At 38.0% G+C, this 21,499-nt stretch overlaps 6 protein-coding genes, 1 long non-coding RNA gene and 1 pseudogene across 8 annotated transcripts; 5 read left to right on the forward strand and 3 right to left on the reverse strand.

Moving 5' to 3' along the window:
* On the forward strand, positions 3-1,716 carry LOC104759560 (berberine bridge enzyme-like 4; the record flags this gene model as incomplete). The annotated part of the gene is made up of 1 exon (XM_010482466.1): positions 3-1,716. A coding segment is annotated over one exon (1,416 nt), but the record flags the coding sequence as incomplete, so codon positions are not given.
* On the forward strand, positions 2,580-4,445 carry LOC104757462 (berberine bridge enzyme-like 4). Its single transcript, XM_010480203.2, has one exon. The coding sequence runs from the start codon at positions 2,759-2,761 to the stop codon at positions 4,340-4,342; it is 1,584 nt and encodes a 527-aa protein (XP_010478505.1). The 5' UTR covers positions 2,580-2,758; the 3' UTR covers positions 4,343-4,445.
* On the forward strand, positions 6,056-7,865 carry LOC104757463 (reticuline oxidase-like protein). Its single transcript, XM_010480204.1, has one exon. The coding sequence runs from the start codon at positions 6,121-6,123 to the stop codon at positions 7,693-7,695; it is 1,575 nt and encodes a 524-aa protein (XP_010478506.1). The 5' UTR covers positions 6,056-6,120; the 3' UTR covers positions 7,696-7,865.
* On the forward strand, positions 8,017-9,830 carry LOC104757464 (reticuline oxidase-like protein). The gene has a single exon (XM_010480205.2). The coding sequence runs from the start codon at positions 8,074-8,076 to the stop codon at positions 9,682-9,684; it is 1,611 nt and encodes a 536-aa protein (XP_010478507.1). The 5' UTR covers positions 8,017-8,073; the 3' UTR covers positions 9,685-9,830.
* LOC104757465 (protein PF14_0175) lies at positions 9,978-10,791 on the reverse strand. Its single transcript, XM_010480206.1, has one exon. It carries the CDS (start codon positions 10,770-10,772, stop codon positions 10,125-10,127), a length of 648 nt encoding a protein of 215 aa, XP_010478508.1. The 5' UTR covers positions 10,773-10,791; the 3' UTR covers positions 9,978-10,124.
* On the reverse strand, positions 10,897-14,558 carry LOC104757466. 2 transcript variants are annotated; one of them, XM_010480208.2, is made up of 13 exons: positions 14,476-14,558; positions 13,665-13,984; positions 13,196-13,521; positions 13,022-13,114; positions 12,827-12,917; positions 12,615-12,708; positions 12,440-12,537; positions 12,303-12,372; positions 12,116-12,213; positions 11,925-12,041; positions 11,752-11,828; positions 11,626-11,670; positions 11,053-11,539 (listed from the first exon to the last, which is right to left on the reverse strand). In XM_010480208.2, the coding sequence occupies exons 2-13, from the start codon at positions 13,917-13,919 to the stop codon at positions 11,053-11,055; spliced, it is 1,851 nt and encodes a 616-aa protein (XP_010478510.1). In that variant the 5' UTR covers positions 13,920-13,984; positions 14,476-14,558. The 2 variants fall into 2 exon arrangements, with proteins under 2 accessions (XP_010478509.1, XP_010478510.1); XM_010480207.2 differs by lacking the exon at positions 14,476-14,558 and having other exon boundaries at positions 10,897-11,539; positions 13,665-14,201.
* LOC109130005 lies at positions 14,468-14,597 on the forward strand (annotated as a pseudogene).
* On the reverse strand, positions 15,938-16,605 carry LOC104759561. The gene is made up of 3 exons (XR_002036167.1): positions 16,431-16,605; positions 16,131-16,347; positions 15,938-16,041 (listed from the first exon to the last, which is right to left on the reverse strand). It is a non-coding gene; the product is annotated as an uncharacterized LOC104759561 (long non-coding RNA).

Below are 21,499 nucleotides of genomic sequence, written 5' to 3' on the forward strand. Positions count from 1 at the left end.
TCCTCACAATCCTCAACAACTACGTCCGTAACCTTCGTTACTTCAACAACACGACACGCAAACCCGTAGCGATTGTAGCTGCCGCTGATGTCACTCACATCCAGGCCACGATCACTTGTGCCAAGAAACTCAGCATCCAGCTCCGGATCCGCAGCGGAGGCCATGACTACGACGGTATGTCGTATCTATCAACAATTGATTTTGTTGTCCTAGACATGTTTAATCTCCGGTCTATCAAGATCGATCCTAAACTCGACACCGCGTGGGTCGAATCTGGTGCTACGCTTGGAGAGATCTACTATGGAGTTGCCAACAAAAGCAATGATCTCCGTGGCTTTCCTGCTGGAATCTGCCCCGGTTTAGGCGCTGGTGGACATTTTGGCGGTGGCGGTTATGGAAACATGATGAGGAAGTACGGTTTATCTATCGATAACATCATAGACGCTAAGATCGTTGACGCTAAAGGAAGAGTCTTGGACCGGAGCTCAATGGGAGAAGATCTTTTCTGGGCCTTACGTGGCGGTGGAGCCGCTAGTTTCTGTGTTGCCTTAGCCTGGAAGATTAAACTTGTTCCCGTTCCGGCTAAAGTCACGGTCTTTAACGTTGAAACGGTTGGAAACAGAGGAAGCGTGAACACCACGGAACTTGTAGCCAAATGGCAAGAGATCGCAGACAATATCGACAACGATCTGTTCATAAGATTAACTTTAGGCTCAAGCAACAAAACCGTGAAGGCCTCATTCATGGGGATGTACCTCGGAAACTCATCTAAGCTTCTAGAGATCATGGACGCGAAATTCCCTGAGCTTGGTCTGAAGAAAACAGAGTGTATAGAAATGAAATGGATCGAATCAATTCTGTTCTGGCTCAGTATACCACCCGGTACAGCACCAACATCGAGTATGCTAAACCGGATCCCGCAGAAGCAAATCTACCTTAAGAGAAAATCGGATTACGTACAAAAACCGATTTCAAGAACCGGTTTAGATGCCATATTCAAGGTTCTGATAGAGAACGAGAACGTCTCAATGGCTTGGAACCCTTACGGAGGGAGGATGAGCGAGATTCCATCGACAGAGACTGCGTTCCCGCACCGAGCAGGAAACATGTTCAAGATTCAGTACGCAGCGAACTGGTTCGTGCCAGGGGAAGCAGTGGCCAAAGATTGCTTGAGCCAGACGGAAAGAGTGTTCGAGGCAATGAGCCCTTACGTGTCAAAGAATCCTAGAGGAGCGTTTTTGAACTATAGAGACGTTGACATTGGCACGAGCATGAACTCGACGTACGAGGAAGGTAAAGTGTACGGTGCGAAGTATTTTAAGAACAACTTCGAGAGATTGGTTCAGGTGAAAAGCAGAGTTGATCCCGACAACTTTTTCCGGTACGAGCAGAGCATTCCAGTGCTCTCCAGCCACTAGAGACTAGAGACGCAATGTCTAGTAAAATTCATATTTTAATGTTAGCATGCAATAATAATTTGATCACTTGATGTAGAAAACAAAGAGCTTGAGCTCTATCAAGCCTTTGTCATAAATTACAAGATGAGGTAGTAGTCATCTCCTCTATATGTACTTTTCGAAAAATATATGCATTTATATCATATGATGACTACAAAGAACATATATGCATTTTTCTAGCTCTCTTTGTTTTTTCCTCCACAAAGAAATGTTTTTGAAATGTCGATCTGTCACTTAGCCGGATTACGTATTTTGTAGTTTTGAAAATAAAATTCACTAACGAGAATGGGAAAGAACAAAGAATCCAGTTTTAACTATTTGTAATTTATTCTTTCAAAACTATATTTAGTTTAACCGTTTCCACATTTCCACCATTATATATCAGTCGAACACAATGTATAAAAAAAAACTACATGTCAACTTATGAATCACATGCACGCAATAACGATACATTTATTATATATTGACTAATATATTCAACGCTTCCATAAAAGGGAACGGTCAACTCATATAGTCTTTGATAAACAAGACTTGCACGATCCAGAGAGATCTGAATATCTGATCAAATAATACACATATCTTTCACCTATCCAAAAGATTAGAAAAACTCGATCCAAACAGTACTAGCTACATCACGCTCATGGATAAGCTAAAAAAATATCTATTAATCTCCAAATCTTTCATATAAACACTGCAAACAATAAACTTGAAAAGTCATACATATATACATAGATATATTGACGCGTTATCGGCTATCGCTTTGCATACATAACTAATTAAGTAATACGTAAAAGTCAAAGTCAAATATATTTAGTCCACTATAGCCTTCAATCGGATAAACCTTTAGCTGTCAAAACGACGCGACAAAAAAAAAAAAAGTCTAATAAATGACTTCAAAAATAGTTTGTACTATGATTGATATCCAAAAATGAGATTATTTTCAAGAATTAGTGCCTTAGTGGATAAGAAAATGATTTAACTTTCTAATCCTCAAAAATTAACTTTGATGTACGAAAATTATAATTGGTTTGATACTTTGTTTTGGCCTCCAGTATATCTCATGAACTTTGGTTTTAAAATGGAGAACGTGACAGAGGAAATTAACTAGTTTCTAAAACATTGGCTAATTAACTTTTGAAAACTACTATCTACTTTGGACTAATCCTATACAAGAAACTATGGATTGATTACTTAAGTATCACACTAGCTAATACCTCCTCTATATAAACTATGGTTTGTGTGACACACGACCATACATTAAATCTAATCCAAACTCAGCAAAAATAAACAGCAGAATAAGAATGGAGAAATTACTCGTAATCTCTCTAGTACTACTGATCTCAGCATCAGTTACAACTTCACAATCCGTGACCGATCCTATAGCTTTCCTCCGATGTCTGGATCGACAACCAGCGGACGCAACAAGTCCCAACTCGGCAGTCGCTTACATCCCAACAAACTCATCTTTCACAATCGTCCTTCGCCGCCGCATACCTAACCTCCGTTTCGACAAATCCACCACTCCAAAACCCATCTCCGTCGTCGCTGCAGCCACGTGGACACACATACAAGCTGCTCTAGGATGTGCACGTGAGCGCTCTCTCCAAGTCAGGATACGAAGCGGTGGCCATGACTTCGAAGGACTCTCTTACACCTCCACCGTCCCTTTCTTTGTCCTCGACATGTTTAGTTTCAAATCCGTGGACGTCAATCTCACAGAGAGAACGGCTTGGGTAGACTCCGGCGCCACTATAGGAGAGCTTTATTACAGAATCGCTGAGAAGAGCAATGTTCTTGGATTCCCGGCGGGATTGTCCACGACATTGGGCGTTGGTGGACATTTTAGCGGCGGAGGATACGGAAACCTGATGAGAAAGTATGGTTTGTCGGTGGATAACGTTGTTGGTTCCGGGATCGTTGATTCGAACGGGAACATCTTCACCGATCGGGTTTCCATGGGAGAAGACCGTTTTTGGGCGATTCGAGGGGGTGGGGGTGCAAGTTTTGGTGTTGTGCTAGGCTACAAGATCCAGCTAGTTCCGGTGCCGGATAAAGTGACGGTCTTTAAAGTCGGGAAGACAGTCGGAGAAGGAGCCGTTGATCTTATATTGAAGTGGCAGAGTTTTGCACCTAGTACGGATCGGAATTTGTTTGTGAGGCTGACGTTGACTTTGGTCAACGGTACGAAGCCTGGTGAGAAGACGGTTTTGGCTTCGTTTATTGGGATGTATTTAGGCCCATCGGATAAGCTGTTGAGCTTGATGAACCGGGGTTTCCCGGAATTAAAGCTGAAGAAAACCGATTGTACCGAGATGAGATGGATCGATTCGGTTTTGTTTTGGGCTGATTATCCCATTGGTACACCGACTTCCGTGTTGCTAAACCCGACGGTTGCCAAGAAGTTGTTCATGAAGCGGAAATCGGACTATGTGAAAAGTCCGATTTCGAGAACCGGTCTTGGTTTGATACTCAAGAAATTGGTAGAGGTTGAGAAAGTTGAAATGAATTGGAATCCATACGGAGGAAGAATGGGGGAGATCCCGAGTTTGCGGACACCTTTCCCACATAGAGCAGGCAATTTGTTTAACATTGAGTACCTTATAGATTGGTCGGAAGCTGGAGATAACGTGGAGAGGAAATATTTGGCACTAGCAAATGAGATGTATAGATTCATGACTCCGTACGTGTCTAGTAATCCGAGGGAGGCGTTTTTGAATTACCGTGATCTTGACATAGGGTCAAGTATTAATTCCACGTACCAGGAAGGGAAAATCTATGGGGTTAAATACTTCAAAAACAATTTCGAGAGACTAGTTGATATTAAGACCACGATCGATGCGGAAAACTTTTGGAGAAACGAACAAGGCATTCCGGTTCGAACATAATCAATACCATAAGAATGTTGTAAGCTGTGACATGTATCAAGGCTTGGAAAGAAAAAATGAATGTATTAAAACTGTCTAGTTCAATATATTATTATTGAGTGCATTGTGAAAATATTGAAATATTAGATAATTGTTAATGAATAAAAAATTATATAGTACTAATTGTGCTGCTCCATCTTTTAGATGTTACCAATAAACATAATTATTGATGATTGGTGAACTAAACAGCAAATAATATAAGTGAAAAGAAATAATGATAAAAGATATCAACATATTTTAAAAAGACAAAATTATGATAAAAGAGAGAACAGTACATAAATTGTTAAAATACCAATGTTGTAGCCTTGTAGGTACCAATTACTAACTAATAAAACAGTAAAAAGTTACCAATCATAATCTATATCTAAAATTCATCTTTCTTAAACTACTGTCAATCCGTCATGACTCATGACCACCCCTGCGGCGCTGCCACCCTCACAAAGTTATGAATTTTCACATGTCATTCAAGAAGTGTTCTCGTTTATTTCGTACATGGGAGGATAACAGTATAACACACTCACATGCACGCAAAGATATGTATACATTTATTGACCAAGACATTCAACGTTCTCTCTATATTAACGGACATCGCGGGATTTGATAAAACAAGACTTGCACGATACACAGATCTGATTAATACATTTTTTTATTTTTTTTTCATATATAAAAACGTCAACCTGTACTTCATCATCCCTCAGCTACAAGCCAACAAATATATCTATCTATTAATCTCCAAAATTTTGCATAAACACTGCAAACAATAAACCTGTAAAGTCATATATATGATTAGATAATGACGCGTTTTGGCTATAGTGCTAATATACAAGTCAAAGTCATATATATATAGTCCACTATAACATTTAATTCCGGACAAATAACTTAGCTGGATAATATACGAGAATATAATTTGTATTATTGTATATCTATTTTTATATAACCACAAATCTCATACCAAAACGCATCTGAATCACTATATGTCTGTGCCTTTATGATGTCTATATGTAGTGGGAAGAAAAAGTTTACAATACAGTGATATGTAATTGGGATCATTGCCTTATTTAATCTACAGTAAAACCTCCTAAATAAGAACGTTCACCACTATATATCCGCCACTGAATTTTTCAATATTTGTGGGAGATATATAAAATTTAATACTTTGTTTTGATCTTTCACAACTTTTTTACGTTTTCGGAGAAAGCTATCTTTTCACTTAGGTTCGGATAAGATGGTCGGACTAAGAGTCACTTACTTGTAAGCTTTGACATTGCGACTCGCTGAATAATAAATTAATTAACTTAAGAAAATAATTGACTGCCAAAAAAACCAAAAAGAAAAAAAAGGCCCTTTTTCTGAAGTGTATTATTGAGCAATGAGCAAATGTGAACCTTGGATTACCAAAAAAAAAAAAACATTGTGTTTACTGAAGTGTACAATTATTAGTCTATTACGTACGTAAATACAAAAGTTATACACCGTTACAAAAGAAAATCAAAATAAAAAAAGGATTGGTTGATTTTTTTAATTTTGATTGGTTGAATTTTTTTAATTTTTGCCAGCGTATTGATTACAGAAGTACGTACTATAATAAGAACACTAGCATAAATAATTCATTGAACAGATTATTAAGAGGAACCTAGGATCACTACACTATCTTCTCTATATAAACACAGACAACACAAGCTTACAAAAATACATAATCCAAAGTCACCAAAAATAAACATTAGAAAGGAAAGAAAAAAATGAAAAAATTACTCGTAATTTGTCTACTACTGATCTCAGTCTCAGTTGCAACTTCCCAGACCGATCCAGAAACTTTCCTACGATGTCTGGTAAAAGAAGGTTCGAACCCGCAAGTTTTCATCTCCGACGTCACCTACATCCCATCAAACTCCTCTTTCACAACCATCCTCCGCCGCCGCATACCTAACCTCCGTTTCGACAAACCCACAACCCCAAAACCCATCGCCATCATCACCCCCACCACGTGGTCACACGTTTCTCCGGCCCTAGCTTGCGCACGTTTGCTTCCTGTCCAAGTCAGGATCCGAAGCGGAGGCCATGATTTCGAAGGACTCTCTTACACCTCCACCGCTCCGTTCTTCCTCATCGACATGTTCAACTTTAATTCCGTCGACGTGAATCTCACAGAAGGAACAGCTTGGGTTGACACCGGCGTTACACTCGGAGAGCTTTATTATAAAATCGCTGAGAAAAGCAATGTTCTTGGATTCCCGGCGGGTTTGTGTACTACATTGGGCGTTGGTGGACATATTAGCGGCGGAGGCTATGGAACAATGATGAGAAAATACGGCTTGGCAGTGGATAACGTTGTTGGCTCCAGGATCATTGACTCTAACGGGAACACCTACTTCGATCGAATGTCGATGGGGGAAGAGCTTTTTTGGGCGGTTAGAGGAGGTGGAGCCGCGAGTTTTGGCATCGTGATGGGATACAAAGTCCGGTTGGTTCCGGTGCCGGAGAAAGTAACGGTTTTTAGCGTCGGAAGAACCGTCGGAGAAGGTGCCGTAGATCTTATAATGAAGTGGCAGAATGTTTCTCATACCACCGATCGGAATATGTTCGTGAGGTTGACTTTGACTTTGGTCAACGGTACCAAGCCAGGTGAGAAGATGGTTTTAGCTACTTTTATTGGGATGCATTTAGGCCCGTCGGATAAGACGTTGAACGTGATGAACCGGGATTTCCCCGAATTAAAGCTGAAGAAAACTGATTGTACCGAGATGAGATGGATTGATTCGGTCTTGTTTTGGGCTGGTTATCCGATCGGTACACCGACTTCCGCATTGCTGAAGACAACGGTCTCGAACAAGACGTTTCATAAACGAAAATCCGACTACGTGAAGCGTACGATCTCGAGAACCGGTCTCGGTTTGATATTCAAGAAATTGGTGGAGGTTGAGAAAGTGAAAATGTTTTTGAACCCGTATGGAGGAAGGATGGGTGAGATCCCGAGTTCGACGACACCGTTCCCACATAGAGGAGGCAATTTGTTCAAGATCGAGTATCTCATAAGCTGGTCCCAAGCCGGAGATGACGTTGAAAAGACCCATTTGGCTAAAGCAAATGAGATGTACAAATTCATGACCCCGTACGTGTCTAGTAATCCGAGGGAGGCCTATTTCAATTACCGTGATCTTGACTTAGGATCAAGTCTTAATTCCACGTACGAGGAAGGTAAAATCTACGGAGCTAAATATTTTAAAGACAATTTCGAAAGGTTAGTGGATATCAAAACCAAGTATGATGAGATAAATTTTTGGAGGAACGAACAAAGTATTCCGGTTCGAAAATAATTTTAAGTGTGCCACGAATGTTGTAACCTTGTGACATGTGTCACAATATTCAGCAAAATAAACAAGGACATACTGTATGTATTAAGCTTTGGTTCAAAGCATTGTTGTCAAATGTATGTTGATCACACATTCGAGGATAAATACAACTTATACAAGTGTTTTCAAGATCACTAATTGGCCGGATTAATGTCCTAATATCAAGTCAAATTTTAGTTAAATCACATAAATTTTATCTTATCAATCACCATTGTCAAAGTTGGAAATAGTTGACCGAATATTCAAAGTCAAAAAATTCATAATTTCTGTATTTATTATCATAATCAGAAAACTCAAAACTGGAACCAAAAATAAATATATTAAAAAAAAGACAAAAAAAAAATGTATCTCATGATCTTCCTTGTCTTGTTTGCTGCATCGTACTCAATACCATCGAATTATGCTGCAGATTCCGTAACCATCTACGATGATTTTGTCCGATGTTTCAAAAACGAGACAACTATCTCCGATGACTCTCTCTCCGACGTCGTTTTATCCCGTACCAGCGTTTCCTTCACCCCTGTTCTACGCGCCTACATCAGAAACGCTCGTTTCAACACCTCCTCAACTCCCAAACCGTCGATCATCATCGTGCCACGTGTCGATTCCCACGTTAAAGCCGCCGTGATCTGCGCCAAAACGCTTAATCTCCAGATGAAGATCCGAAGCGGCGGCCACGATTACGACGGTCTCTCTTACGTCTCCGCCGTGACGTTCATCATCCTCGATCTCTCTTATTACCGGAACATCACCGTCGATGTAACCGACGGTGGAGGAGGATCCGCTTGGGTGCAAACAGGCGCGACGCTCGGCGAGCTTTACTACCGGATTTGGGAGAAGAGCGAGATCCACGCTTTCCCCGCCGGAGTTTGTCCTACCGTCGGCGTCGGAGGACATATCAGCGGCGGCGGATACGGACACATGATTCGAAAGTTCGGACTCACTGTAGATCACGTAATCGACGCCACGATCGTTGACGCTAACGGCCAGATTCACGATCGGAAATCGATGGGAGAGGATCTCTTCTGGGCGATATGCGGCGGTGGCGGTGGAAGCTTCGGCGTCGTTTTGGCTTTCAAAGTGAAACTCGTGACGGTTCCAAAAACCGTAACCGTCTTCAGGATCGATAAATCAACTGACGAAAATGCACTCGACATGGTTCATAAATGGCAATTCGTAGCTCCGAGAACCGACCCGGGTCTATTCATGAGAGTGTTGTTAGCTTCTCCGACGAAGAACAAAACACGTACGGTGAACGCTAAGCTCAGAGCCTTTTATCTTGGAAGAGCTGACGACGTCGTTTCGAAGATGGCCGAGGAGTTCCCGGAGATGGGTTTGAAGAAAGAGGATTGTAAAGAGATGACTTGGATCCAATCGCTCTTGTGGTGGATGAACCATGTAGATGTGGATAAAGTCAAACCGGAGATTTTGCTTGAGAGAGAACCGGATTCGGCTAAATTTCTCAAGAGGAAATCCGATTATGTCGAGAAGGAGATGACAAAACCAGAATTAAACCGGTTGTTTCAGGAATTGGCGACACTAGATAGAACCGGGTTGGTTTTGAACCCGTACGGAGGGAATTTAAACGCGACTGCTGTGAATGAAACGCCATTTCCGCATAGGCACAAACTATACAAGATCCAACATTCTACCACATGGTCCGATGCTGGACCTGAAGCGGAGAGACTCTACATTGGTAACATGAGAACGACTTATAGGATCATGACCCCGTTTGTGTCGAAAAATCCTAGAAGTTCGTATTTTAACTATAGGGATATTGATATCGGGGTTAATGATCACGGGAGGGATAGTTATCGAAAGGGAGAAATCTACGGGAGGAAGTATTTTGGCGAGAATTTTGATCGATTGGTTCGGGTTAAAACAGCTGTTGATCCAGACAATTTCTTTAGAAACGAGCAGAGTATACCTTTACTACCTCATTCTAGAAGGTAGAGAATTTAAGTTGATATGATCTTTGTAACTTTTTTTTTTTAGTATTTCTTGATGGAACTTGGAATAATTTTCTATAGATTTAGCTGCAAGCTATATACTATTGTGTGGCATATATTATATATATATATACCACATGTTTTGAATAATACCATCTCTTCTGATTTACATAATGATCAAAACTTAATCTGAGTCGAAACTGATATTGTATCATATATGTTGGTCTTTAGTTTGTTTCATACACTCCATAACTCCTCATATACCAGATTAGATTGAACCGCAACTGGACATAAAACTAGATCAAACACTCATCCAATAACAAAACGAAGAAAAATAACATATCAGTATACATACACACACTCTTAAAACTACAATCCACGACAGGATAAAGACAAGTTAAATAACAAATATGCTGAGATTATACAGACATGTGTAAGCTCGGTTCAGTTCCTGTCTGTACCGTGCAAAGCAAGGAAAATACTAATCCAGATAAAGACAATCTTTGTGCCGAAGACCTTCAACTTCGAATTTGCATTAGTAAATGGAACGCCGGAGAGATTGTTCTGGTTGAGTCGATTCGTAAAGGGTTGTTGATTTTGAGCAGATGAAGACGACGCTTGGTTGAATCCACTTGATGATTGTTGATTAAACCCGGTTAAAGGTTGGTTTACAGAAGAAGAAGAAGTTGGCTGACCAAGAATTGGTTGGTTTTGTCCAATTGATGCTGGTTGATTAAAACCGGGTAATGGCTGATTTGATCCGGTTAAAGGTTGGTTTAGAGAAGAAGAAGAAGATGATGGCTGACCAAGAATTGGCTGGTTAATTCCAGTTGACTCTGGCTGATTAAATCCGGTTATTGGTTGATTTACCCCGGTTAAAGGCTGGTTTACAGGAGAAGAAGAAGATGGCTGACCAAGAATTGGTTGGTTCTGGTTCCCTTGTAGCTTTGTTGGTGAATTGATGATCCCTCCTGTTGGTTGTAATGGTGTGGTTATTTGGGTTTCTTGTGCAGCCTCTGAAGATGATGAAACCAAAAGGCAGAGAAATATGATGAGCATCCATTTCCCGGTTTTATCGAATTTCATGTCCATATCTTTAGTTTTTCCAGTGCATATTCCGGTTTACTAAACATCAGGTCTTATAGACATACAAATCTGGAGTAGTTAGCTTCTCTAAGGTTGACTGAGGAGTTGATGGAAAGAAAAAAGAAAGCAGTTGACCTGAAACACAATTCCAACTAAACCAACCATATAGTGTCTTTGTTTTGTATATAATCTACTACATCACTGTGTTTATTATATACAAGAATTATAGAACTTATCTATAAATACAGAAGAATGTATCAAAAACCGGTTTTCAAACGGTACTTGCCTATTGGAAAGCGAAATCCAAACCATCAAGGACATCCAAATCAGTAGAAGAGTTCTTATCTGAAAGATCCACTTTTGGAGAGTTTCCTGTACTTCTGCTCAGTGCCCAAATCTTGATTCCTTTCTTGCTCTTTTTCAAGCCGACTAATTCTTGACTCTTACTTAGATTAGGACCAAATCTTATGTTTTGGACTTTGTCTAACAACAACCTGTCTTCTAGAGAGAGTTGGTTTTTATAAGTGAAGTCAGGGGAGAGGGATAGTTGCGTATTGGAGATGGTTAGGTTGTTGGGTGAAGAGACATGGTTGGTTTCTGGAAGCTTAGCGCCGTGAACTCGTTTCTTTGATGACTTCATTAGTCGGTGAAGCCATACAACGAGTTCGAGTACGTATGAATCAACTTTTGGTTTATCAGCGTGATGAAGCGTCTGAAGCCGTGTTGGATTCCCGTTGTTCTCGCTTTTTCCTTTTCCTTTCCCAAACTCTATCCTGTTTTCCACATTCCCATGCGTAGTTTGCCAGATCAGATTCAATATTCAAGATTCAAAATTTCAATAGTTGCTAGAAAGACTTACCTTGAATTTGCCCATTCACCTACCCATCCGAAACCTTGATGTGCTCTGTGAAAATTGAATAAGATGTGACAAAAATGAATAAGGAGGAACATATTGAACAAAAAATGATGGTGAATGATAACTTACTTGGTGGTGTTTGCGGCGAACGGGACAAGCCATTGAAGCGACTTCTCCATTTCAGCTTTGATCTCAGATATTGAAAGCTGCAGAAACACTCAAGTTAGGAAACAAAAACAAGAAACAGAGCCAAACAGTGCCTGAAAACATACTAGAGAAAGAGAGATCTTTTTTGGATAAACCTCTTCCTCAGGATCAAGAGTTTGTAGCCGAGGACGAAGAGCTGTCTTGACGGTAGCAGGTAATGCATTGTACAGCGTGTCCCTTACATTAGAAGGAAGTGACAATGGTCGAGACGCCTAGAAATTTTAATGATCAGTTCCAACCAGAGAATATATATCAGAATAAGACTGGTAAGAATCTGGATACTTACAATATTATCGATTTGTTGGATTAGATTAGCATAGTGTAACGAAAGACCAGCTTCACCTAATCGTATGCTTTCCTGCTTCCTTCCATTGTCTTTTAGACCTATCGTTGGTTAAGAAGACCATGACAAATGAGATTCGATTTTCCAGAAGTAAGATTATAAGAGAACCAGAGGTACAAAGACACAGTACCATTGTTTCCAAAAATTTCCACAATCCTTTGACGTATATAGCTAACTACATCCACAAGCTTCTCAATTATCTGCAACAAAGAAAATATTAGAATAAATGGCATACACTCAGACAAAGCAATTCAAATAATCACTTGCCTCTTCCAGATTCTGGGACCAGAGTGATTTCTTCTGCAAGCTCTTCACGAGTTTCTTCTGTTGTTTTAGTTCATTTTGTAAGATGACGACACTCTCTCCTACATGGAGGAAAAGAAAATGAAAATCGGGAGTCCTTGAAAGAGCTAGGGATGATCAAATAAATAGCAAGACCAACCTTTCCGAGGAAGGTTTAAAGACTCTACTTCTGCAAGCTTTCTTCTGTAATCTTGTTCAAACCTATCCAAAGCTTGCAACTCGTGATATAATTCCTGATAAAGCAAATGCAAGTAAGTTTCAAATCCCCCACAACACAATGACAGTTCATTGCAAGTTCAACATGGAAATAGGTGATGGAAGTGTTTTGAAGTGAAGAGAAACAAAACATACAGAAGTAAATCGAGCAAGAGTGACGAGCTCTTGCATCTTTGCCTCTGCCTCATCTTTGGGCAGTTTATGCTGTGAGTTCTCTGTGTCAAGCCTGAAACGTTATAGACCGGTGTACAATGAAAATCCACTGGCATGCGAGTGACTAAAGTAAAAAAGCATTGGATAAGGACTTTCTCGAAGCAGAACTAAACTTACTTCATAAAATATCGATCTAGATTGTGCCACTGTAAATCTTTGCACATATTGCCAAACCTGATCACCTCTCCAGAGAAAAGATCAAGTTCCTCCCTACAAAAAAAAAAGGAATATGAATCAAGAAAAAAATGAACAAAAGACAACACAAATGGAGATAAATTATAAAACACAAACCTTTTGTCAGAAGCAGCAAGAATTTGCAATTCTGCGGTATCAGTAGAAACCAACTTCTTAAGTCCCTTGGAACGCAACATATCTTTCTTCATGAACTTGAGATCCTCGTCAGACAGAGATTGCAGCAAAGCAGCACCTTTGGCTATCGTGTTGGCTACTTCAAAAGCCAGCATAGTGACTTTGCTACCACGGAACGATGTAACACCAGAGCGCAACCCGTTTCCCGGGTTACGAGACATGCTGCTTCCCAACGTGTCTAGAACTTCAACCGCTTTTTCTAACCCCATAACCCCAGCGCGTCCCATAAACGAGTTCCTCTGCATAAACTGTAGAAAAAAAGAAAATCAAGAACCAAATTCTCATCAATACACATGAAACCTTTCGCAATAGAACAGTAACTCAAAACATGATTCATAAGTGTCCCTAGAGAAATAGCACATCCCAAAAAGAAATTTGAAAAAACAAAAACCTTGGTAGAATCGTTCCTTAATGGAGGCATGGGTCCAAGTTCACCAGAAAAGTTGTAGACAACCTCATCAGGCTTTGAACTTTTCCGCCTCGAGCTTCCATAACTATCTGTATAATAAGAATCAGATGTTCTTCTTCTCCTCATGGACTTAAGTTTCCCAGATAACCCTCTTGACATATCATCATCATCATCCTTTGATCTCAACTTATTCTTATCATCATCAGCTTTGAATACACAAGAACAAACACCTCCCATTTCGTCTTCTCCAATAAAAAAATGATCTCGCAGGTGGTAAAAGCTCAAATCTTTAGAGGAAACAACTGTATTAAAATCAAGAATCAGCAGAAGAGACCAAAAATGAGAATTCAGAACCTGAGAGAAGAAGATCAAGAATTGCAACTACGGTAGGGACAAAAAGGAAGACTTGGTAAATGGGTGAGACAAAGTCAGAAGCTTTTTAATTAAAACACCATTCACAAGCTAAGAGGAAGCCCCGTGGAATCAATGGCTCCATTTGTTTTTGTTTTCTTTGACTTATCATTTTAAACAAAGAGAAGTCAGAGCTACGACTATTCTTACTTCCTTTTTGTCATTTTTATTTAAATTTGTTTGTTTATCGAAAGAGAGAGAGAGAGACGAAGACCATAGTTGAAGAAACCTCGCCGTCCCTTTGAACATTGAAATTTGAAAGTGACGTGCTTAGGTTTAATTTTTCACCAATCATAATATTTTTGTAAACATAGTCAAACCTTCGTTTCAACGATAGTGAAAGTATAATAAGAAGATGAAGAAGAAGAGTAGACATGCTTACTGGCTGAGACGCGGCGGTTGAGGCTGTTTCCGGCGACGGGATTGTTACCCGAGCGGTGATCGGGGGATTCTGGTTTGTTTGTTTTTATATTTGTTGATGTTGATGAATTTGGGTGTACCGTGTCGGTTTAATCCTGAACCCGTAGAAATTACGGTTTAATCTATTGAAAATTGGAGAAATCGACCCGGCGAACGTAGGGTTGGTGGGAAATTTCGGCATCTGATCTATAGTTATCTTTCTGGATTGAAATGTTGGATTCGTGATTGTTTTTTTACTTCTTTGATTGATTTCCTTGAAGAAGAAGATGAAGATGAGCTCCGACCGTCGCAGAACCGTGAAATGTGAGAGGTGGTGACATGTTACGGCCCAAATTTATAAATATTGGGCCGAATTTAGGCCTATCAGAATAAACTTATCAAATATTAGGCGATATAAAATAATTATATAATGTTTTTTCTGTAATTTTTATTTACAAAATCTATTATATATTTATGGGTAATTGAAATATTTAAAATTCGATTGTGTAATATATATCTATACAAAAAATTTGTATAATAATTAAAATTTAATCCGTGAAAGTTATTATAATATCAATCTTATATTATTATATCATATGAACAAAGGGTTTTTAAAATTCATTTTAAAGATTTTCTGAAAATATAATTAAAAGATATAATTAAGTTAGAAAGATAATATAAAAATTTAATTTTAGGTGTTAATTGTATTTTTGGAAAAATACAATGGTAAATAAATGTAAATATTTGTAAAAGCTGATGACAAATAAAGGAAAGAATGTCATGAACTCTATAATGCTAACACCTCAGCTTTTTTGTCAAAATGTTCCTCTATTAATATATAGGGGATGTGTTTTTGTATTCACACTAAAAACAATTTTCTTTTTATGTTTCTTATTAAATTGCGATAAATTGAGATGATATTTAGGGTTATTATTGGATGGAGGTTTTTAATGGATTTGAATTATTAGTGGATTTTAAAGTTCAATGGTTTTCTAATGCATTAGACGAGGATTTGATGTCATTAATAAGTGGATTTGAAAAGCATAACTGATGGATTTGAAAGTCACTACTAGTAGACTTTATTATTTATTTTTTAAGTTAAATAAAAAATAAAATTAGACTAATAAAATAAACTGCCCATAAAACTAATGACATAATTAAATAACTTCAGTTACTATGAAACATGCTGTTTCACGGGACTTAACTCTCGGACCCCAACAACCTGAAACATAACAAAGGCTCCAATCAGAAACTGACCATACAAACAGACTCATAAGTCTGCAATGCATGAATGTAACATCATAACACGGGGATCCGGATCAAATACAATGCAAGAGAAAGGGCAGCTTGATTTGACTGATCCTATTAGTTGCAGACCAAGAACACCGCTACAAAGTTCACAATGAGGTAAAGGAAACACAAGTCAGACACCACATACCTTTTCATTTTCATGAAGTTGGCACAACGGAACAGCGAGGAGTTTGAAGTTTTTTGGGACGACAAACTGCTGATGTACCGGTATTCTAACAAGAAAAAGCTTTGAGCATTCCTGAACAAAAGATGAGGATATAGCAGAGCTTTTAAGCATATATGCACAAATCACTCTCAAACTTTATTAGTACCATGGAACTAAGTAACCTTTGGATGTTTCACATTGGGCGGATACATCAAAGTCTCAAAGTTGGGTCTCCACCACATTCCAATGCATTCTCCTACCTACCAAAAATATTTTACATAATTCCATTGCCTTGAGAAAAACCTGCAACAAACCTACAAAAATATTTTAAGCTCTATGTGTTGATTCTTTCCCATAGAGCTTAACTTGTCCTGTTTCTGCCATTGCCTTGAGAAAAGCCTGCAACAAAAATATAACACAATGTATCAAACATTATGCAAACAGGCACATAGTTAAACACAAAAATCATTGTAAGGACTGACCGTTTTGACATCAGGACGTCTTCTTTGCCATCTAGACCATTGTTCTTTCTCCGGCTTCCTCCAGTTCCACCATGATTCATCGCCAGTGAGTGTCTTTTCATTGTATAAGATGACTTGACGGAGCAAATTCTAGTAGCTGGAGACGAATCTGCTTGTATTTCTTTCATTGATTTTGAAAGAGAAGAGATATGAAATACTTGAGAAGAATGCCGGATTGTGTTTGTTCACTTTTTTTTTTAAAGTACAATGAAATCCAAAATGACACAAAATCAAATCCATATTGAATAACAGTGTTTTAAATGTACTTTAGAATACACAAAACAAATACATAATCCAATAACGGCAGATTTTAATGGATTTTACCAAATACACAATTGAATAACACCAGATTTTAAAATACATCCAAGTCCTTTAAAAATCACAATTCAATAACACCCTCTTAGTGTTGTTTGGTAAAATTTAAATTGGGAATTTTAATTTAAAGATCCCAAATCGCTATTAATTAGGCTATTAGTGAACAATAAAAATCTAGCCATCCCTACTATTAAAAAAAAATCATTTATAAAACTAACTTTAATTTTGTAAAGAATTACAACTGAATGTCATTGGAGTTATGACCAAATTAATCATTTATGAGAGGGATATAATCGTATTTTAGTCTTATCCTAAGCGAATAAACATGCGGATCCTGGGTCGGGTCAGATCTAAATTTTAATTTTTTTACGAGTTTCTCGGTACCAATAAAAGAAATTACTTCCGCCTTATTTTCAAAAGAAAGTCATGGTCAGATAGTTAAATAAGTAGGTAATATGTTATAGAGGTCTCAAGTTTGACAATAGCCCATTACATTACTTATTTTTATTTTCTTTCTCAGTTAATTTTTATTTTATTGTATTTAATAGACAACAATAATTTTCATAACTACTAAGACTACCAAATTTCAAAAATCCAAATCTTCCAGATTCCATAAATCCGACAAATTTCTTAAATAAATTTAATTTTACATGTCATATACATAGAATGGATAATTACTCAATATCTTTGGAAGCTGTTTAAAGTTTGCTTCCATATATGTGAACATATCTGATTTAGTTTTATATTGTGAGATATTTACGGAAACAATAAATCAATTTAATGCAATTAAATAAAAACAAATAATCATTTAGTTTAGATTTTACAATATTTTCTTAACCAAATTAAAATTAATTATGATTAATTTAGTATAAATGAAAAGAATTAAAAATCGAAATTTTATATATGTAAAGAAAATCTAAAAGGGATGCGGATCCTATCAAACCCGATTCGTTTGTGTTTGGGTTATATCGGCGTGACTCATTCATTGAACAAGGAGGAGAACCAGAACCAGATTGATGAAACAAATCAAACAAAATCAAAAGAGATCTAACAGCAAAACAGCAACAAACTAACAAGGAAACAAACAGCAAATAGATTCAGCAAAACAGCAAGATGAAGGAGAAAACGATTCAGCAAAACAGCAAGACGAAGGAGAAAACAAGGAAACAAACACCAAAATCGATTCAGCGAAGAAAACTTACTTGCTTGTTGTTGAATCCATGGATCGAAGAGAAGAGTGAGATCGAGTAGTGAGTAGTGGAAAAAAAATGAGAGAAGTAAGCTGTGTCTATGACCTATTGTGACCTCTACTCTTGATGATTATATACAGTGAAAATACCGTGCGCGCTTGCTATAATACACTACGGTGACTGAGGAGATATGAAACTTTTGTGAAACGTAAAAGTCAAGACTTTAAAATTATTAAAATACGAGTGCTATCTTATTATATAAAGTTTGATGTCAAAATTACTCATTAACAAGGTCGTGACATTTGTTAATTGTATCATTCAGATGTTGACACATGTTAATTCTAAATTTATTAAATTTTTAAAAAATAATAATGTAAAAATTCAAAACCTACCATAAAAATTAATTACTGTTTCTTAAAAATGTAAATACTCACCTTTACATAAATTGTTGAAGTAAAAAAAATAAAAATAAAATAGATCGTCTCATATTTTTTATCAATTAAATAATTTATTCAAAAAAAACTGCTATTGTAATATATAAGATAAGAGTATGTAAGATTAACGTATGCGTTTTTGTAACTATAAAAATTTTAAAGTGAAGAGACATATAATAAGTTATTTAGTATGTTCATAAAGACAATTTATTTGTAGTAGTAAAGACTAAAGAGTATATTTTAATAGTAAAATATTTTTGTGTTTACAAATACACTTTTAGTGGTAATTTAGATAGTAGATTTGTGAAAGGATATACATTGGTGTATTATAGCAAAAAAAAAACAACAACAACTATTTTCTATAACTAAAAGTTTATTTCTTTACTTTTATACATTGTTTTAACTTACAAAAAGAATTAAATATATATTATTTGTTAAATCTAATTTAATTTTAATAACTTTGAACTCATCTACAACTAATTTTTTTAATTAAAAGTGTATCTATTTATTTATTTTTTTCAACCCAACAATAAATTAAAAGGAAATTTCTCGGTTAGTTGCACNGAAAGAGTTTACAAAAAAAACCTCAGAGATCAGAACGCGAAGCACGTGCAAGACAATCTGCCTTCATATTTGACGCACACAAGATCCAAGAGATGGAGAATAGTGGGAAGTACTCCAGCGAGTTAAACTCATCAAGCAGGTTGGAGAAGGACGAATAATATTCAGGGGACTGCACCATAGTGAGTAACTTAGCACAATCAGTCTTGAAACGTTGACAAGCGATCCCTGTCGCACATATTCGTTCCATGGCCCACAACAACGCTTCTAACTCCAAATGCAGAGGGGCTTCGTCTTAGACACTTGGCCCCCCAACAACAAGGTTTGGTCCTCACCAAAGCAACACAAGCAGCCCAATCCTGAATGCACATTGGTTGCTTTCCAAGAACAATCAATCTGACAACAAGGTGAAGAAACCGGGATATCTGAAGATGGAAATAGAGCTGACATGACCGCCATAAAAGAGAGCGCTTCTTCCCAGGCTAAATTATCTCCCAAAGCCTGAGCAATTATATCATTCGTCTCGATCTCTAAACCTTGAAATTTTTTTTATTTATGATCTTCCAAATTGCCTATAAAATTCATGATAATTGAAAAAGTTGATCAAGATCACCCTATTGAGAAACATCCCTCCAGAAAACAAAAAGCAAATTTGAGTACACCGACTGTAACGCCCCCAAACCGCGTCCGTCACTCGGCCAGACAAACCGCGGACTGGCCCGGAAGGACGTCACGAAGAGGTTGACAGCCCGCAGTCCAGTCAAGGTTCCACCAACGAATTAGGTTCCCCGACCAGTCCGCTAGCCGCCACCTACTCACTACACATACACCTCCGGCTTTGCAACCTTTGGCGCATGCGCGGCATTGTGCTGGCCCGGACTAGAGCATGTATTTTTCCACTTGTCCGATTATATAGAAAATATCACGATTTACTTATGTATAATGTTTGCGTTCAAAAACGAGTATACAAAGTAAAAAACAGTTGGATCCATTTTGAAGAAATGCATGTCAAAGAAAACAAGAAGATTCATTCAAGCAATCACACAACACAAAAACATCCTATCCGGTTTTCCTAGTTCCCCAACTCTACTCAATTACTTTCCCTGCAAGAAAACAGTCAAAGAGAGGAGTGAGTAATCCACGATTACTCAGTGAGTTGGGTGACTCTCTAACATACAATCCTATTAATCCAACTACCCCCAAACACCTACCCACAAACACAATCAGAATCGCACTAAGCGGAAGCGATTAACAAGCAAGTAAGCAAACAAGCAAACAAGCAAACAAGCAAACAAGCAATCAAGCAATCAAGCAACAACATGCAAGAACTAGAAATGATCCAACATGACACTTCTAGACTCATAGCCACCATAGGCTATCTCAACACAACTCCCAAAACTCATGAGAATGAAAGTACTAGTGATGCTACCACCCTTGGTACACACTAAACTTCATCTCACACGCGCAACTTAGGGCCCCAGTGACTTTCTGTCCCATCTCCCCAACCACACCGCGTTGAAACCACAAAGGCTACCAACCGGATCATCACACACTTGCATCGTCATGCAAAAGATCGGTCTCGTCTCTCACTAGACGCCGATTTGTCCAGCCGCGAGACCTCCAAGGTTAACTCGCCGGAACTCCACATTCACTTGGGGACAGAAGTCGATTGCTAGTCCAACATGACACATGAGAACTAGCTAGGCAAGTACTTATTCTAAGTCTACCGACACAAAGAATCAAGTACTTAAATAACAAACAATTTCCAAGCAAGAAATCAAGCAACATATGCAAGAGAACAAGCAAGGAAAAATCACCCAAAAAAATCTTAACATGCAAGAAATAAAATTCAAGCATTTAAGACCACATCCACATGCATGCAACCCAATCAAATCACAAGAAAAATTAAGAACAAAATCTTAAATAATTTTTCCTTGACATGCAAGTGATGCTAACCCAATTTTTCACCCACTCAAACTATTTTCTAAAATTATGTAAATAAATATTGCAAATTTCCACCAATCTCACCACTTCACTTCTCTTCCCTAACCGGTTGAGAAAAATCACAAAGGATGCATGCATGATCATCCATTTCAGATCTGATCTTGCATGCAACCAACTCATTTAAATCTTTATGCATGCATGATCCTTTAACCCCAAACAAGACTATATGCAACACTAATGTATGCATGTTAGTCTCCTCCCCAGATCTTACATTGTCGCCATGTAGATCTAAAAGATAAACATGCAACACTCAAGAAAAACAAGAAGTCACATGTGCCTCCAAGCTCATGTACTCTCTAGACTCACACCAAGAGTAAATATCAACAAATCTAGGGTCATATCCTCAACTTACAGTGATTTAGGCCGAAGATTGACTGAGTCGAGCTCCACCTCCACACCGCAAATCCAACGGTGATTTGGCTCTTCTTCCTTCTCTAGCTCCGCCGTGTTCTTCCTCTTCCTCCCTTGGAAGTCTCTTGATTTTCTTCAAGAAATTTGTTGAGAGAAAATTTTGCAAGAGTTTTTT

This window comes from Camelina sativa, chromosome 17 (assembly GCF_000633955.1).
Source record: "Camelina sativa cultivar DH55 chromosome 17, Cs, whole genome shotgun sequence".
Taxonomy (NCBI): domain Eukaryota; kingdom Viridiplantae; phylum Streptophyta; class Magnoliopsida; order Brassicales; family Brassicaceae; genus Camelina; species Camelina sativa.

What these genes read in the sequence shown, in the direction of transcription:
- LOC104757464 (XM_010480205.2), top strand. Translation starts at nt 8,074, where the DNA reads ATGTATCTCATGATCTTCCTTGTCTTGTTTGCTGCATCGTACTCAATA.
- LOC104757466 (XM_010480207.2), bottom strand. Translation starts at nt 13,919, where the DNA reads ATGGGAGGTGTTTGTTCTTGTGTATTCAAAGCTGATGATGATAAGAAT. An exon ending in CTCTTGCTCGATTTACTTCT is followed by an intron (nt 12,709 to 12,826) that starts GTATGTTTTGTT and finishes TTGCTTTATCAG; the next exon opens with GAATTATATCACGAGTTGCA. An exon ending in CTCTTGATCCTGAGGAAGAG is followed by an intron (nt 11,829 to 11,924) that starts GTTTATCCAAAA and finishes GTGTTTCTGCAG; the next exon opens with CTTTCAATATCTGAGATCAA.
- LOC104757462 (XM_010480203.2), top strand. Translation starts at nt 2,759, where the DNA reads ATGGAGAAATTACTCGTAATCTCTCTAGTACTACTGATCTCAGCATCA.
- LOC104757465 (XM_010480206.1), bottom strand. Translation starts at nt 10,772, where the DNA reads ATGGACATGAAATTCGATAAAACCGGGAAATGGATGCTCATCATATTT.
- LOC104757463 (XM_010480204.1), top strand. Translation starts at nt 6,121, where the DNA reads ATGAAAAAATTACTCGTAATTTGTCTACTACTGATCTCAGTCTCAGTT.